Source organism: Phyllobates terribilis, unplaced genomic scaffold (genome assembly GCF_046119375.1).
Source record: "Phyllobates terribilis strain yellow unplaced genomic scaffold, ASM4611937v1 Scaffold_1__5_contigs__length_1240528914, whole genome shotgun sequence".
NCBI classification, from domain to species: Eukaryota; Metazoa; Chordata; class Amphibia; order Anura; family Dendrobatidae; genus Phyllobates; species Phyllobates terribilis.
The window spans coordinates 627236681-627255316 of record NW_027362761.1 but is presented as its reverse complement, the minus strand read 5'-3'; the positions used below and the strand labels follow the sequence as shown (position 1 = coordinate 627255316).

At 50.9% G+C, this 18636-nt stretch overlaps 1 protein-coding gene across 2 annotated transcripts in view; it reads right to left on the bottom strand.

Moving 5' to 3' along the window:
* Positions 1-388: 388 nt before the first annotated feature.
* Positions 389-18636, bottom strand: part of LOC141273188 (uncharacterized) — a 238896-nt gene continuing 220648 nt past the window's right edge. For both annotated transcript variants that reach the window (XM_073684693.1, XM_073684703.1), the window contains 3 exons: positions 16650-16816; positions 15046-15131; positions 389-2657 (listed from right to left, as the gene is read on the bottom strand). In XM_073684693.1, coding sequence (XP_073540794.1) covers positions 2468-2657; positions 15046-15131; positions 16650-16816 — 443 coding nt within the window. In that variant the 3' untranslated portion in view covers positions 389-2467. The remainder of the gene's footprint in view (positions 2658-15045; positions 15132-16649; positions 16817-18636) is intronic.

The following is an 18636-nucleotide window of genomic DNA, read 5'->3' as shown; positions in this document are numbered from 1 at the left end:
TTCATGTGGTCTCGCTCTTCACGTGGTCTCGCACTTCATGTGGTCTCGCTCTTCATGTGGTCTCGCACTTCATGTGGTCTCGCTCTTCACATGGTCTCGCTCTTCATTTGGTCTTTGATCTCTTCATTTATCAGCTGTAATTTCTATTGAACAATTGGGAGTTAAGTCTACATTCTTGAGACAGAAAAGTTGTTTTGATGTGAATTGAATTCCTGTGTTTTGTGTTTTTTATGAATTCACCGAACCCCGAGAGTTCAAACAATTTGTGATTCGATAGGCATGAACCGCTGTTAGAAGCTCATTCATGCAGAGCGTCGGGTTCTGGTGACTACAAGGACTCATAGGTTCTTTTGATAATATATCTTTATTGCACCTTCTTTACTTTCTAATGTACAACTGGGTTGAATAACTGCTATGTTTATTGGGATCAATCTGCATTTATTTTTGCTTCCTCATTTACATGCTTGTCAGGACTATGCTTTGCGGGATCTAATTTTTCTGTGTCACCTAACATGTCCATCGCCATTTTATACATTGCAGAAGTTTTCATAAGCCACAGAAGTTTCACATGACCTTGGGTGCAGCCGGCAGACTTCCGCATAATGCCTCATATGGTATAGCACAGCCAATCAGAAGGGATTCTCAAGGCCAGTATAAAAGCAGAGGCAGGCAATGCAGCAGCCACTTTGTGATGATTCTGGATAATGAGAAGAAGGCACATCTAACAGCTTAGCTATTGAATTAGGGAAAGAGTAGCATTAAAATACTGATTAAACTGTATAGATAGCGTCCCTTTAAGCAGCCGAACTCAAACAAAGCCTCAGTAGTCTCCAATGCTGTCAGCACAGAATGACTGTTCACACCAAGTACAGATACTCGGTACATCATGGCGAGGCCAATCATTTAAATACACCTTCCCACCTATTTTTCATCTATCTCCTCCCTTTTCAGGCTGTATGAAGCCTTAGTATTATGATAGATTAGCAACTCACTCGGAAAAATAGGTAACACACTAAAAATTGCCACTGACCCTGCCGGTTCCTGTACAGACAAAAGATCCTAAGTCCACAGTCCTTAGTGGTTACTGCATGAGCTTAGAGCCCTAACCACAGGCTAGATGATAGCAACTCAGACCTATGCTGCCTAAAAGGCCATAGAGTGCTTCACGTACCTCCTAAAGAACCGGATGAAAGAGCAGAGTGCAAATTACCTACAGAAGGGAAAGTGTGCTGAAATAGAAAGAGATCCCAGAGTGAGTGAGTAAAACAAACCAAAAAATACACTGAGTGAGTAAAACAAGCCAAAAAAACACAAAGGAATTAAATAAGTACTGTTAGAAAATAATCTGCCTGCTTCCTAAAGAAACAGAAGATAGGTGCAGGGTAAAGAATATACTGTAAACAGCAAAGAGATAAATCCTAGCTGGTCTTTCACTGACTGGCTTAAACTACAGCTGTATTTCTGGACATCAGAACAGAGAGTATCACCAGCAGGAAATACCAGCAATGGGGAAAGTATATAAAGCCGCACCCAAAAGGTGATAGGACCGACAAATCAGTACATGAAAACACCTGTTAATCTAAAAAGACTGCAGCAAGGATAACAGAAACTAAGCAACCTGAGAAAGGATGTATCTGCTGTGGCTCGGTGGACAGAGAAGACGGCCACAAAGCATAGGCTAAAGGATTTGAACCCAGGCAAATGACACTGAACTATGAATCAAAGAAGTTGGGTGGAGCTAGAGGGAAACAAGCAGGTAGAAAGGTGTATTTAAATTACTGTGAAGCTGGAGAAAGTGGATTGCATCTGCACTTTCAGCAGCCCAGTGACGAGATATGTGGAAATGTGGTTTATGTCAACTCGTTTCGAACTGAAACACTTCTTCATCAGGACAAATCCCGATTTTGCTGGCAGCGATATGTAATCCACTTTTTCCAGTTTCTTCACTCTGTGGATCTGCAGCAGCCTCTTTGTAAGTTTTTACAGGGGTTGTAGCTTCACAACCGCAACAGGTGAGCAAAACTGCCCTTTGTCTCCATTTTCTTCTCGGTTAAGATCCTATTGGGTTTATTGTCTTTCCAGTTTCTTTGGTCTATTTAAATTAGTGGCCGCCATGATACACCGAGAGGCAGGACTTAGTTTGAACAGTCATTCTGTGCTCACACAGACCCTTGAAAAGACCTCAGAAATGTGACATTTGTTTATGGGCAATTCCCTCTCCATGACTTTATTTTTTGAAAAATTTGGGGAAATGAGTGAGTTTAAAAATATTCACACATCGCTACCAATTAACAAAACTTATCTATCAGATCTTTATGTAACACAGCCAATGCTGAAATCCAGATGGTCGATATCCACGTTTCCACATTCATCCACCAAAGGGACATGGAGAAATCAATCAGATGAGTGACGTGATTGGCAATTGATAATCAATGTGGAGGAGCTTCCCTAGCCCTACATCAGGCGATTATTGCTCCTGATGATTTTCTCCAAACAGCCCAATCTTCTCGCCCATGCAGTGCAGAGCCTCCGCCTTGGAGCTGGACCTCTTAGTCCTCATCTCACAGATCCAGGGCAGCACGGTACTACACTGCTCCGGTGACAGGCGAGGACCAGCCTTCACACAGCTCTGAGGACCCTTTACTTGGAAATCTTCTCTGTGTAAAGAAGTAAAAATATAAAGAGAGAAGAAAATCAGAGAAGTGTCCAAACTGATGAGAACCTAGTCTTGGTTAACACTAACAGTGATATGGACTGCCGGGGGCAGGCGTAACCACACCCACCGACAGCCAGGGGCAGGCGTAACCACACCCACCGACAGCCAGGGGCAGGTGTAACCACACCCACCGACAGCCGGGGCAGGCGTAACCACACCCACACACAGCCGGGGACAGGTGTAACCGCACCCACAGACAGCCGGGGGCAGGCATAACCTCATCCACCGACAACCAGGGGCAGGTGTAACCACACCCACCGACAGCCGGGGGCAGGCGTAACCACACCCACCGACAGCCAGGGGCAGGTGTAACCGCACCCACAGACAGCGGGGGGCAGGTGTAACCGCACCCACAGACAGCCAGGGGCAGGCGTAACCACATCCACCGACAACCAGGGGCAGGTGTAACCACACCCACGGACAGCCGGGGACAGGCGTAACCACACCCACCGACAGCCAGGGGCAGGTGTAACCGCACCCACAGACAGCGGAAGGCAGGTGTAACCGCACCCACAGACAGCCAGGGGCAGGCGTAACCACATCCACCGACAACCAGGGGCAGGTGTAACCACACCCACAGACAGCCGGGGGCAGGTGTAACCGCACGCACAGACAGCCGGGGACAGGCGTAACCACACCCATAGACAGCCGGAGGCAGGTGTAACCGCACCCACAGACAGCCGGGGGCAGGTGTAACCACACCCACAGACAGCCGGGGGCAGGCGTAACCACACCCACAGACAGCCGGGGGCAGGCGTAACCACACCCACAGCCAGCCAGGGGGAGGTGTAACAGCACCCACAGACAGCCGGGGGGCAGGTGTAACCGCACCCACAGACAGCCGGGGGCAGGCGTAACCACATCCACCGACAACCAGGGGCAGGTGTAAGCACAGCCACAGACAGCCGGGGACAGGCGTAACCACACCCACAGACAGCCGGGGGCAGGTGTAACCGCACCAACAGACAGCCGGGGGCAGGCGTAACCACATCCACCGACAACCAGGGGCAGGTGTAACCACACCCACAAACAGCCGGGGGCAGGCGTAACCACACCCACAGACAGCTGGGGGCAGGTGTAACCGCACCCACAGACAGCCGGGGGCAGGTGTAACCACACCCACAGACAGCCGGGGACAGGCGTAACCACACCCACAGACAGCCGGGGGCAGGTGTAACTGCACCCACAGACAGCCGGGGGCAGGTGTAACCACACCCACCAACAGCCAGGGGCAGGTGTAACCGCACCCACAGACAGCCGGGGGCAGGTGTAACTGTACCCACAGACAGCCGGGGGCAGGCAGAACCACACCCACCGACAGCCGGGGGCAGGTGTAACCGCACCCACAGACAGCCGGGGGCAGGCGTAACCACACCCACCGACAGCCAGGGGCAGGTGTAACCGCACCCAAAGACAGCCGGGGGCAGGCGTAACCACACCTACCAACAGGCAGGGACAGGTGTAACCGCACCCACAGACAGCCGGGGGCAGGCGTAACCACACACACCGACAGCCAGGGGCAGGTGTAACCAAACCCACAGACAGCCGGGGGCAGGCGTAACCACACCCACCGACAGCCAGGGGCAGGTGTAACCGCATCCACAGACAGTCGGGGGCAGGCGTAACCACACCCACCAACAGCCAGGGGCAAGTGTAACCGCACCCACATACAGCCGGGGGCAGGCGCAACCACACCCACCAACAGACAGGGGCAGGTGTAACCGCACCCACAGACAGCCGGGGGCAGGCGTAACCACACCCACCAACAGCCAGGGGCAGGTGTAACCGCATCCACAGACAGTGAGGGGCAGGTGTAACCGCACCCACAGACAGCCGGGGGCAGATGTAACCACACCCATCAACAGCCAGGGGCAGGTGTAACCGCACCTGCAGACAGCCGAAGGCAGGTGTAACCGCACCCACATACAGCCGGGGGCAGGTGTAACCACAACCACCGACAGCCGGGGGCAGGTGTAACCGCACCCACAGACAGCCGGGGGCAGACGTAACCACACTTACCAACAGCCAGGGGCAGGTGTAACCGCATCCACAGACAGAGAAGGGCAGAATTAACCGCACCCACAGACAGCCGGGGGCAGGTGTAACCGCACCCATAGACATCCGGGGGCAGATGTAACCACACCCACCAACAGCCAGGGGCAGGTGTAACCGCACCCGCAGACAGTCAGAGGCAGGTGTAACCGCACCCACAGACAGCCGGGGGCAGGTGTAACCACAACCACCGATAGACAGGGGCAGGTGTAACCGCACCCACAGACAGCCGGGGGCAGATGTAACCACACCCACCAACAGCCAGGGGCAGAATTAACCGCACCCACAGACAGCCAGGAGCAGGTGCAACCGCATCCACAAACAGCCAGGGGCAGGTGTAACCGCACCCACAGACAGCCAGGGGCAGGTGTAACAGCATTCGCAGACAGCGAGGGGCAGGTGTAACCGCACCCACAGACAGCCAGAAGCAGGTGTAACCGCACCCACAGACAGCCAGGGGCAGGTGTAACCGCACCCAAAGACAGCAAGGGGCACGTGTAACGGCAACCACAGACAGCCAGGGGCAGGTGTAACTGCACCCACAGACAGCCAGGGGCAGGTGTAACCGCACCCACAGACAGCAAGGAGCAGTTGTAACCACATCCACAGACGGCTAGGGGCAGGTGTAACCACACCCACCGACAGCAAGGGGCAGGTGTAACCTCACCCACAGACAGCCAGGACAAGTGTAACCACACCCACAGACAGCCAGGGGCAGGTGTAACTGCACTCACTGACAGCCAGGGGCAGGTGTAACCACACCCACACACAGCCAGGCGCAGGTGTAACTGCACCCACCGACAGCCAGGGGAAGGTGTAACCACACCCACTGACAGCCAGGGGAAGGTGTAACCACACCCAGAGACATCCGGGGGCAGATGTAACCACACCCACCAACAGCCAGGTGCAGGTGTAACCGCACCCGCAGACAGCCGGAGGCAGGTGTAACCGCACCCACAGACAGCCGGGGGCAGGTGTAACCACAACCACCGACAGCCAGGGGCAGGTGTAACCGCACCCACAGACAGCCGGGGGCAGACGTAACCACACCCACTAACAGCCAGGGGCAGGTGTAACCGCATCCACAGACAGCGAAGGGCAGAATTAACCGCACCCACAGACAGCCAGGAGCAGGTGCAACCGCATCCACAAACAGCCAGGGGCAGGTGTAACCGCACCCACAGACAGCCAGGGGCAGGTGTAACAGCATTCACAGACAGCGAGGGGCAGGTGTAACTGCACCCACAGACAGCCAGAAGCAGGTGTAACCGCACCCACAGACAGCCAGGGGCAAGTTTAACTGCACCCAAAGACAGCAAGGGGCACGTGTAACGGCAACCACAGACAGCCAGGGGCAGGTGTAACCGCACCCACAGACAGCCAGGGGCAGGTGTAACCGCACCCACAGACAGCAAGGAGCAGTTGTAACCACATCCACAGACGGCTAGGGGCAGGTGTAACCACACCCACCGACAGCCAGGGGCAGGTGTAACCTCACCCACAGACAGCCAGGACAAGCGTAACCACACCCACAGACAGCCAGGGGCAGGTGTAACTGCACTCACTGACAGCCAGGGGCAGGTGTAACCGCACCCACACACAGCCAGGCGCAGGTGTAACTGCACCCACCGACAGCCAGGGGAAGGTGTAACCACACCCACTGACAGCCAGGGGAAGGTGTAACCACACCCAGAGACAGCCAGGGGCAGGTGTAACTGCACCCACAGACAGCCAGGGGCTGGTGTAACCGCATCCACAGACAGCCAGGGGCAGGTGTAACTGCACTCACAGGCAGCCAGTGGCAGATGTAACCACACCCACAGACAGCCAGGGGCAGGTGTAACTGCACCCACAGACAGCCAGGGGCAGGTGTAACCACACCCACAGACAGCCAGGGGCAGGTGTAACCGCACCCACAGACAGGGGCAGGTGTAACTGCACCCACAGACAGACAGGGGCAGGTGTAACTGCACCCACAGACAGACAGGGGCAGGTGTAACTGCTCCCACAGCCAGCCAGGGGCAGGTGTAACCACACCCACAGACAGCCAGGGTCAGGGGTAACCACACCCACAGACAGCCAGGGTCAGGGGTAGTCACACTCACAGACAGCCAGGGGCAGGTGTAACTGCACCCACAGACAGACAGGGGCAGGTGTAACTGCGCCCACAGACAGCCAGGGGCAGGTGTAACCACACCCACAGACAGCCAGGGTCAGGGGTAACCACACCCACAGACAGCCAGGGTCAGGGGTAATCACACTCACAGACAGCCAGGGGCAGGTGTAACTGCACCCACAGACAGACAGGGGCAGGTGTAACTGCACCCACAGACAGACAGGGGCAGGTGTAACTGCACCCACAGACAGCCAGGGGCAGGTTTAACTGCACCCACAGACAGACAGGGGCAGGTGTAACTGCACCCACAGACAGCCAGGGGCAGGTGTAACTGCACTCACAGACAGACAGGGGCAGGTGTAACTGCACTCACAGACAGACAGGGGCAGGTGTAACTGCACCCTCAGACAGCCAGGTGCAGGGCTAACTGCGCCCACACATAGCCAGGCGCAGGTGTAACTGCACCCACAGACAGCCAGGGGCAGGGATAACTGCACCCACATACAGCCAGGCGCAGGGATAACTGCACCCACAGACAGCCAGGTGCAGGGGTAACTGCACCCACACATAGCCAGGCGCAGGTGTAACTGCACCCACAGACAGCCAGGGGCAGGGATAACTGCACCCACATACAGCCAGGCGCAGGGATAACTGCACCCACAGACAGCCAGGTGCAGAGGTAACTGCGCCCACACATAGCCAGGAACAGGTGTAACTGCACCCACAGACAGCCAGAGGCAGGGATAACTGCACCCACATACAGCCAGGTGCAGGGATAACTGCACCCACAGACAGCCAGGTGCAGGGGTAACTGCGCCCACACATAGCCAGGCGCAGGTGTAACTGCACCCACAGACAGCCAGAGGCAGGGATAACTGCACCCACATACAGCCAGGCGCAGGGATAACTGCACCCACAGACAGCCAGGGTCAGGGGTAACCACACCCACAGACAGCGGGGGGCAGGGGTAACAGCACCCACAGACAGCCAGGGGCAGGGGTAATCACACCCACAGACAGCCAGGGGCAGATGTAGCCACACTCTCAGACAGCCAAGGGCAGACTTAGCCACATTCTCAGACAGCCAGGGGCAAAATTATTCACACTCACAGACAGCCAGGGGTAGACACACCACTCTAACAGACAGCTAGAGGCAGACGTACCACACCCACAAACAACCAGGGGCAGGCGTACCACACCCACAGACAGCCTGAGGCAGGGATATCTGCACCAACAGACAGACAAGGGCAGGTGTAAGCACACCCACAGACAGCCTAGGACATGTGAACCACACCCACAGACAGCCTTGGACATGTGCATCACACCCACAGACAGCCAGGGGTAGGTGGTCAGTCATTAATGCTCCTTTGTTACACACAACATGCAATTCATAAATGTATGTGAGAGAAGTAGACCCCTTTCCTAGGCCAAGCTTTAGTCTGGCTGTTTGTGGTGGAGCAATGGAAATCACCGGATAGAGACATCACTGATCAGTAAAATAGTGAAAAATGCACAAAAAAATGCACCCAATTCATTATTCCATTTGCGCCCTCTTTGAAGTGTATTTTCTATGTTTTCACTTCTTTTTTTTCCTTCTTTGTAAGCAGAGTCTAGCAACTGTTTCAGCCTGACTCATCAATTGCGATTTTTTTAAAAAGTCGCAAAATGTGGTGCAAATTCACTCCAGTTCCCCCGGCATATTTTTCACTATGCTAGTTTTTTTTCTTTCGTGACTTCTTTCCCCCCTCTCATAAATGTCAACTTTTGGTGCCAAGTGTCGCAAGCACAGTTCAAGACAGGAAGAAAGCCCATTTTGATGGATTTGGTGCCAAAAAAGGCAACTAATACCACAAGAGAAGACAGGAAAGGGACTTAAAAAAAGTGCAAATAATGATTCGGGGCCTACGTTTTCAAAACCTCTAGATGTATCTGTAAGAGAAGGCGATAGTACTCCTGAAGACTCCCTGTGTGATGTGTCATTGGTGTGGGAAGGCTGCCACCTAGCTAAACAGGGCCATGCAGAACCATTCGGCACCAGAAGAGTTGCAGGGGGATGAGTTTAAGTGCGGCAAGTGCCTTTGATGACGAAGTTCCTGGGTATAAAAATCCTGTGTGCCAAACTGCGGTGTGATTTGGCGCCAATGGAAGAAGAGATGCGGAAGTGGGCCAGAGACGACGCTGAAGCCAGAGTGACAGGTCTCAGTGAAAAGCATGCGCCAGAAGGGTGCTGGCCACTGTCAGATGGAGCCCAGATGATACCCAATGAGATCTGAAGACCCGAGGACCCGATCTACGCAAGTCATGACCCAGAGCCCAGACTGCCCCGGTAACAGTCTGAATCCCCGATCTATGACGGTCAAGTTTCAGAGGCCAGACGATGCCAGCTGGGAGATGGAACCCAGCCCCCCCCCCGTACAAACACCGAAGATCCAAAATGAGACTTCGAATAGGGAAGGACGCCTGTGGGGATAGGAGGGAGACACAAGTGAGATGGACCATCACTTTCCACATCAACGTATGGTCCAGGTGTCATCCTCTGCCAGGACAACAGGTGGGGTGGGGGTCGAATGGGGTGAAAAAGGCTCAACGTTCCTTGATAGACTTCATTAGGAGGACTTGTGGCCTAGTGGAATACCCGGTGACCACTGTGTGAAGACACGTGGGTCTCTTGTGGGCATAATACTATTTAGACAATACAAGGTGAGGTCAGAGAGAGACACCTTGGAAGTGTTGATGATTCACTACTTGATGATCGTGACAATGGCTACGAACACTGCTTGCTGATGACCGACCATTTTACCAAGTTTGTGGTGGTGACCCCAACCAGGGAAAAGACAGCAGAATCGGCAGCCAAGTCTATCTATCGGGACTTCTTTCGCATATATGGGTGCCCGAAGAGGATTCATTCCGACCAAAGGGCTTGCTTCCAGGGAAGAATAATGGAGGAACTACACTTTCTTTATGGAAATCCTGGCATTTCCATCCTAGACTGCTGTCATTGAGATAATTAATGGTCATCTGAAGAAGGTTCTGCCACTGAATGTACAAATCATTAAGATCCACTGCTGGGAGCTCCTGGGCAATCACCGACGCTGCAGCCACGAGAGCAGATTTAGCCACGCAGGCTGGGGGTGTTGTGTGGAAAAACAACTCCTTGAACACACTGGAGAAATGGCTCTGCCACTGGTTCCACCAACAAATGAATGTAACATTGAGCTGTTAGTGATCGGGAATGAAGACTAGAGGGTTTTGGGCTCCAGACAATAAGTCCCAACACAGCATAATCCTGATAGTAGGACTGATGTGATGTTCCCTGGTTAAAGCCTCTACATGACGTAGCTCACGTGGTCTCCAGACCAATCTACATCTATCAGTGGATCCAAGACAAAAGTTGGATGACGAATCTTCACTCCAGCCTCCATTGCTGTCTTGGTAGGCACCATTATGGCCTTTGAAAGCGGTGATGTGAGTTCTCTCTACCTATCAAATGAATTTCTGTATTCTCTTCTCCTCACACACTAATCACCATCACTGTTGAGCTGTCACACAGTATCTGTACAGTTTCTAATACAACTGGTTCCACATCCAAATCAACGAAACACTGAGCTGTTACTGCATCTGAAATGAAGACTAGAGGGGTCTGGCTTCTGTATACTATGCCACCCACACCATAATCCCGGGAGTGAGCCTTTCCTGATGAAGGCCTCCTCAATGACATCACTCATGCGGTCTCATCAGATTAGAAGAATGGGGTGTAGTGATCCATTCTATGCTGTAAGTGAAATTGGACATCACATACTGAAACTAAGGGGTCAGAATCTGTATAGCTATCAGGAGGCATCTGCATGACACTAAGCTACAAGTCAGACATCCAGCTACAGATGTCCACTGACCTCACATAACCACTCTCAAAGGCCATCATAGTGCAGAGCAAGACAATAATAGAGGCCTGCTGCATCTCCTTACTTGTGTCCATAAAGCACATTGGGGATGTCATTGGTCGGTAATTACACAGGAGCTGCTGGCATCGTCTAGGGATTTGTCTCCATTGAGCACATCGGGAACGTCAATGGTCGGTGATTACACAGGAGCTGCTGCCATCGTCTCCGGATTTCATAGAATCATAGAATCATAGAATGGTAGAGTTGGAAGGGACCTCCTGGGTCATCTGGTCCAACCCCCTGCTCAAAGCAGGATTCACTAGATCATCTCAGACAGATGTCTGTCCAGCCTCTGTTTGAAGACGTCCATTGAAGGGGAACTCACCACCTCTCGTGGCAGCCTGTTCCACTCATTAATCACCCTAACTGTCAAAAAGTTTTTTCTAATATCTAATCTGTGTCTCCTCCCATTTAGTTTCATCCCATTACTTCTAGTCTTTCCTTGTGCAAATGAGAATAAAGATGATCCTTCTACAATGTGACAGCCCTTGACATATTTGTAGACAGCTATTAAGTCTCCTCTCAGTCTTCTTTTTTGCAAGCTAAACATTCCCAAATCCTGCAACCGTTCCTCATAGGACATGGTTTGCAGACCAGTCACCATTCTGGTCGCTCTTCTCTGAACTTGCTCCAGTTTGTCTATGTCTTTTTTAAAATGTGGTGCCCAAAACTGTACACAGTATTCCAGATGAGGTCTGACCAAAGAGGAGTAAAGACCGATAATGACTTCACGTGATCTAGACTGTATGCTTCTGTTAATACATCCCAGAACTGTGTTTGCCTTTTTTGCTGCTGCATCACACTGTTGACTCATGTTCGGTCTATGATCTATTAGTATACCTAAGTCTTTTTCACATGTACTGTTGCTTAGCTCTATTCCTCCCATTCTGTATATGTTTTTTTCATTTTTATTGCCCAGATGTAGTACTTTGCATTTTTCCCTGTTAAAAACCATTCTGTTGGTTGCTGCCCACTGCTCCAGTTTATTTAGGTCTTTTTGAATCCTCTCTCTCTCTTCTCTAGTATTAGCTATCCCTCCTAGCTTTGTGTCAGCAGCAAATTTAATCAGTTTACCCTCAATTCCTTCATCTAAATCATTGATAAAGATGTTGAACAATACAGGTCCCAGGACGGAGCCCTGTGGTACCCCACTTGAGACATTCATCCAGATTTGTCTCCATTGAGCACATCGGGAATGTCATTGGTCGGTGATTACACAGGAGCTGCCGGCAACATCTACGGACTTGTCTCCATTGAGCACATCGGGGATGTTATTGGTCGGTGATCACACAGGAGCTGCCGGCAGCGTATCCTTACTTATGTCCATCCAGCACATCAGTGACGTCACTGGTCGGTGATTACACAGGAGCTGCTGGCAGCGTCTCCGGACTTGTGTCCATTGAGCACGTTGGGAACATCATTGGTCGGTAATTACATAGGAGCTGCCTGCAGCGTCTCCAGACTTGTCTCCATCGAGCACATCGGGGACGTCACTGGTCGGTGATTACACAGGAGCTTCCAGCAGCGTCTCCGGACTTGTCTCCATCGAGCACATCGGGAACGTCACTGGTCGGTGATTACACAGGAGCTTCCAGCAGCGTCTCCGGACTTGTCTCCATCGAGCACATCAAGGACGTCACTGGTCAATGATTACACAGGAGCTGCCGGCAGTGGATCCCGATGATTTGTACATTCAGCAGCAGAACCTTCCTCAGATGACCATTTAATAGCTTCCATTTTCCACCATTTACAGATCAGACCTCCATCCTGTGATCTCCATAATTTTACCACCTTACCTTCTTGGTGCTATAATCTCAGTTTTGAGGAGTCTTGGACAGGAGATATGTGTCACTTAGGTGCTAAGCCTCAGTGATGTAGGACTTGGAAAAGCAGGCTCCACTCAGGGGTGGATTAAGAGTAGCAAGGGCCCCGGGCAGTTTAGAAGGCGCGCCCCCACACACACACACCTGATGTATCACGTGTCACATGATCCCCTGTGATAGATCATGTGATAGTTCACGTGAAATTAATTTGGCACAATATTAATTATAATAATTTTTTTTAGGCTGTGTGCCCACTATGCGTTTTTAAGCGTTTCCGCAGCGGCAATTCCGCTGCAGAATCGCTTAAAAACCGCTTGGTAGAAGGTCTGCCATGTTCCCCAATGATAATCCGCATGTGCTGTGCACATGCTGCGGAAATTTCCGCTGCGGATTATCATTGCAGAAAAATCCGCAGCATTACCAATTATTTTGCGGCAGCGCTGCGTTTTCGCCGCCATTGACTTGCATTGGAACGCATGGAATCCGCATCACTGCATCTGTACATGCAGAATCCATGCGTTTCAATGTGCGGATGGTACCCGGGTTTGGAGAAGAGGAGACTCTCCTCCGGACCCAGGTATCATAGAACCTGTAAAAAAAGAATAAAATAAAAAATAAATATTATACTTACCTTCTGATGGCCCCCGGTGTCTTTATCCGATGCGTCCAGCTCGCGATTGTCTGAAAAGGACCTGCCGTGACGTCATTTAGTCATGTGACGGGTCACGCGACCGCTGACATCGGCAGGCCATCAGAAGGTAGGTATATATTTATTTTTTACTATTCTTTTACGGTCACACTATATATGCTGTTTGCATGGATTTATATAGTGTGACCAAGTTGTCAAGCACTTTCCAAGTGATGCTAAAATCGCTTGTCAACCCGCATGCAGAAATGCATGTGAAGAACGCTTCACATCCGCATGTCCCTGGCAGGAAAAATGCATGTACAATCCGCATGTACAATCCGCATGTACAATCCGCATGCGTTTTTTCTGCCAGGGAGAGCAGAAACACTCAGGAAAAGTCCGGAGCATTTCTGCATTGTGGGCACATAGCCTGACATTAATTGTATGACTCAATATTGAGCACACATAGCCATCTATACACTTAAGGAGGCCGCACGTAGCCATCTATACACAGCAGGAGGCCGCACTTAGCCATCTATACACAGCAGGAGGACGCTCATAGCCATCTATACACAGCGGGAGGCCGCACGTAGCCAGCTATACACAGCAGGAGGCCGCACGGCGCCATCTATACACAGTGGGAGGCCGCACGGCGCCCCCCCCAGAGACAGCGGGAGGCCGCACCCAGCACAAACCTATACAGACATTTACATACACGCATAAACACATTTGAAACACAAAAATACATATAAACAGACATCACACAATGATATCTGCCTGCACACACACACTCTCACACACACACTCACCCCGGCTCAGCTCCAGTCCTCCTGCTCCTCTCTGGTGCAGCAGTGCAGTCCGGGCGCGCACTGCGTGACATCACACTAGCAGACACGGCCGCGCACAGGGCCGTGTCTGCTAGCTGTGACGCGGCCGGGCCAGCACATAGGGAAGTTAACAGCTGAAGTGCTGGCCCGGCCGAAGAAGAAGTAGCGGCCGTGCGCCGCTGCTGGGGGAGCGGTCCAGGGCCCCCCCCCACCACTGTCTGCCGGTATGTGCCACACATATAATGAGGGCAATCTGGCCATAGACACCTCGGAGGCCAGGGTCCCCTGGAGGCCCAGGGCCCCGGGTGGTAGTCCAGATTGCCCTCATTATAATCCGCCTATGGCTCCAGCACATACAGTGCTGAGAGGTGTTTTTTAATGGCCTGGATTTTGGGTCTGGGTTTTTGGAACGACCATAGAGCTGGGAGGGAGTGGTGTTCCCATACCTCCAGTTTCAGGCCTTGGAATAGCCTATTTAAGGCAGTTCAGCTGCCTCATTCAGGGGCTGTGTCTGGGAGTAGAGGTGGAAACATCTCTGGGACATGGGCCTGTGTGTGGAGGTGACTATTACTTAATTTCTGACAGGGGTTCAGAGCTGGACTTTATTCTGCTCTGGTGAGCCCAGCACTGACACCTGTGACTGCTGCATGGGCTGTTTAGTTTCTATTTATCTTTGGGCCGGAAAGGCTGTTTTGTTCGGAGGCCTAAGGACTATACCGTATGTCCTTTCCTAAATCTTCCTGTTGTACCAAGAGACTTTGTACCTGTGTGAACGCTGCCGGCGGCCTGGAAGCGAGCGAATCCCTACAATACACACAGATATACTGTATATGGTACCAGAAGGGATGTGCATTGTCATATGTACAGCATTAGTCTCCAATGTCTCATCCGCTGCTGTCACATATGTCTCTGGAGATGACTCACGTCTCTGGAGATGACTCACTTGATGGTCCCGTCTGGCCACTCCCAGAAGCCGTCATTCTTCTTTAATCCGATCCAGTAATTCCCACCATTCCTCCTAATCAGCTCCTGAAACCAAGATGTTATGAAGGGTTAAGGGATTCTCCGTCTTCAGACATTAGACATTGTTTCTGTTCAGCATTTTCAGGACCTCCGCGGCCATGTGTGAATAAGGGCCTTCTTCCATTCAGCCGAGAAGTAGATACAACTGTGTCCAGTGAAGATCACAGACTGATACATTGTAACAAACCATCAGATGTTTGCAGCTCTCAGAGCACAATCTACACTGGATCCAGTTGTACCAAACCCTCAGCTGACAGCAGAGATCTCAGCTACAGGTTTACTGCTTCCAAATGGTGCGGAAATGGAAGTAGAGATGTTTCCAGCAGCGAGAAGTCTGCACTGCTCCGAAAGAGGAAAGTAGGATTTACAGCCGAACTTTCTACAAATAAAAAGTGTTTGAAAGAATGCTGAACAAAAAGGAGCAGTGACCCAAAAAGCAGTCAAAGCAACAGTAATGTATATAAAACGTAGTAACATTTATTAGATCCAATAAAAAACAGACTTCATTATACACATAATTGTGAAAGGTGAAGGATAAAATGACACAAACGTGTGACTGATTTGGCACCACTATGTCATATAATATTGCACATGGGGTATCTGGACGCCTGGAACGGCTGATAGGCAAAGGAAACAGATTCCATGTCAGGGAAGTGTTTGTAGTCTATTATGAATTCCCTACACGATAAATGAATGCCAATGTAATTCCATTGTTGGCCCAAAGGGTCTCCTGTCCAAAAAAACAGGGTGGAATGTACGACAAGTGAACTCACCCATAAAGTGCTGCAGTGCCAAAGTAGGTCAAGCAAACAGGAGCCCCTACGCGCGTTTCGTGTGGGCTTCGTCGGCAATAAAAAGTGTTGGCAGGAAAACATCTCAGGAAAATGTGAATTTTTTGACGCATTTCTGAAGTTTTCTTTTCCGTTTCATTGAATGAGAGAAAAATGCTGCAAAAACCGCTGAAGGAATTGATGCTGCCGATTCAAAAAACATTGAAAACTGCAAAGAAAAATAAGCAGCGTGTGCACGAGGGTTCAGAAACCTCATTCATTTTCCTGCTCCTGTAAAACGCTGGGCTTTTTCAGCAGTAAGAAACATGAGGTAAAAATGCAGAGTGTGAACAAGCCCTAAAGGCACATCGTAAATATGGTGCAAGTCATGATAGACAGTTTTTTTGGTGCAAGCTAAAAGGGGTCGCTTCTGAAAATCTGGGGGGCGACAAGCCCAAGGAGTTGGTTCTGATAATGATACAATGCGGTCATTAATAAAACTGGTGGTGTGACTGGAAGGTCATGGGCCCCAATGCAAAAGCTGTAACGGGGCCCCCAATCATTGCAAGTCTTTAGGAAAAAGGGACTTTTGGGGCCCCCTAGGCTCCAGGGTCTGGTGCGATGGCAATACCTGCACCTATCTAAGACATGTTCTTATCCCTGTTCCTGAATCCCCAGAGGAGCTGGTGGCCGCAGAGTATTAGGATCCTTGACCCCTTCATGGCAGCAAGGCGATCCGGTCAGTGTCTCTTACCGTCAGGGTGGAGAACTCTTCTTCTAGTTTGGCCAGAGTGGCCGATCTCTTCTCGCAATCTTCGAGAGCATAAATTCTATACGTCTTCAGAGTGGACAAGTAGTAACACCGCTCGCCAATTTGATGCCACCCTGGGGGGCAGTATTCAATGCCGTCAGCTGGGTTTTCTAGAAAGACAAGTGATATTTTTTTTTAAAGCTGATGGTAGCTTACATGTATACAGCATAAATAAGTACACCCACTTTGAAAAATAAGAATTTGAAGGGTAGCACGAAACCAACATTGATTTTAATCCTACACGTCTATTGTAGCAATCTGATCATTTTCCTAATAAACTTTAATTAAAAGTCCCTGTAGTTCCCTCTCTAATCTCCCTCTTTCCCCACCATAAAAGAAAGCGTCATCAGTGACGTCCATTTCAGAGGTTGAGCCAGTCCCTTCTCTACTGAGAGGGTGCCGGTGTCATGTCAGCCATGTAAGGGCTCTGTGTGATGGTTCCTGATCACCTGGTGAGGTGGAGTCTCTAAGCCACAGGTCTGGGCGTACAGCACGGCTCAGGGAGACAGGGCAATGGAAAGAGTCTTGATGTACAAAATGGGGATCAACAAAGACCAAGAAAGCAGACAAACAAGAGAAACATCGTAGCATGGAAGAAGCAGAGCCGGGTGTGTGTATACACAGGAAAAATAACAGTATAGGAAACTGGGATCTCCTGGCAGGGTAGCTAGAAATCACCAGAATTCTAGAACACACAGAGAGCAGGAGATGACTGGACACAACGCACAGAACGCAGGAGATGACAGGAGATGGCAGACACATATCAAGAGATAACAAGACCAAACACACAAAGAGCAGGAGATGACAGGAGATGGCAAACACATATCAGGAGATGACAGGACACAGCACACAGAGAGCAGGAGATGACAGGAGACAATACACAGAGCAGGAGATGACAGGACACAACACACAAAGAGCAGGAGATGACAGGAGACGGCAGACACATATCAGGAGATGACAGGACACAACACACAGAGAGCAGGAGATGGCAGACATATCAGGAGATGTCAGGACACAACACACAGAGAGCAGGAGATGACAGGAGATGGCAAGCACATATCAGGAGATGACAGGACACAGCACACAGAGAGCAGGAGATGACAGGAGACAACACACAGAGCAGGAAATGACAGGAGACAACACACAGAGAGCAGGAGATGACAGGAGACAACACACAGAGAGCAAGAGATAACAGGATACAACACACAGAGCAGGAGATGACAGGAGACAACACACAGAGAGCAAGAGATGACAGGAGATGGCAAACACATATCAGGAGATGACAGGACACAGCACACAGAGAGCAGGAGATGACAGGAGACAACACACAGAGCAGGAGATGACAGGACACAACACACAGAGAGCAGGAGATGACAGGAGACAACACACAGAGCAGGAGATGACAGGAGACAACACACAGAGAGCAAGAGATGACAGGAGATGGCAAACACATATCAGGAGATGACAGGACACAGCACACAGAGAGCAGGAGATGACAGGAGACAACACACAGAGCAGGAGATGACAGGACACAACACACAGAGAGCAGGAGATGACAGGAGACAACACACAGAGCAGGAGATGACAGGAGACAACACACAGAGAGCAAGAGATAACAGGATACAACACACAGAGCAGGAGATGACAGGAGATGGCAGACACATATCAGGAGATGACAAGACCCAACACACAAAGAGCAGGAGATGACAGGAGACAATACACAGAGCAGGAGATGACAGGAGATGGCAAACACATATCAGGAGATGACAGGACACAACACACAGAGCAGGAGATGACAGGCGACGGCAGACACATATCAGGAGATGACAGGACACAACACACAGAGAGCAGGAGAAGACATGAGACAATACACAGAGCAGGAGATGACAGGACACAACACACAAAGAGCAGGAGATGACAGGAGACGGCA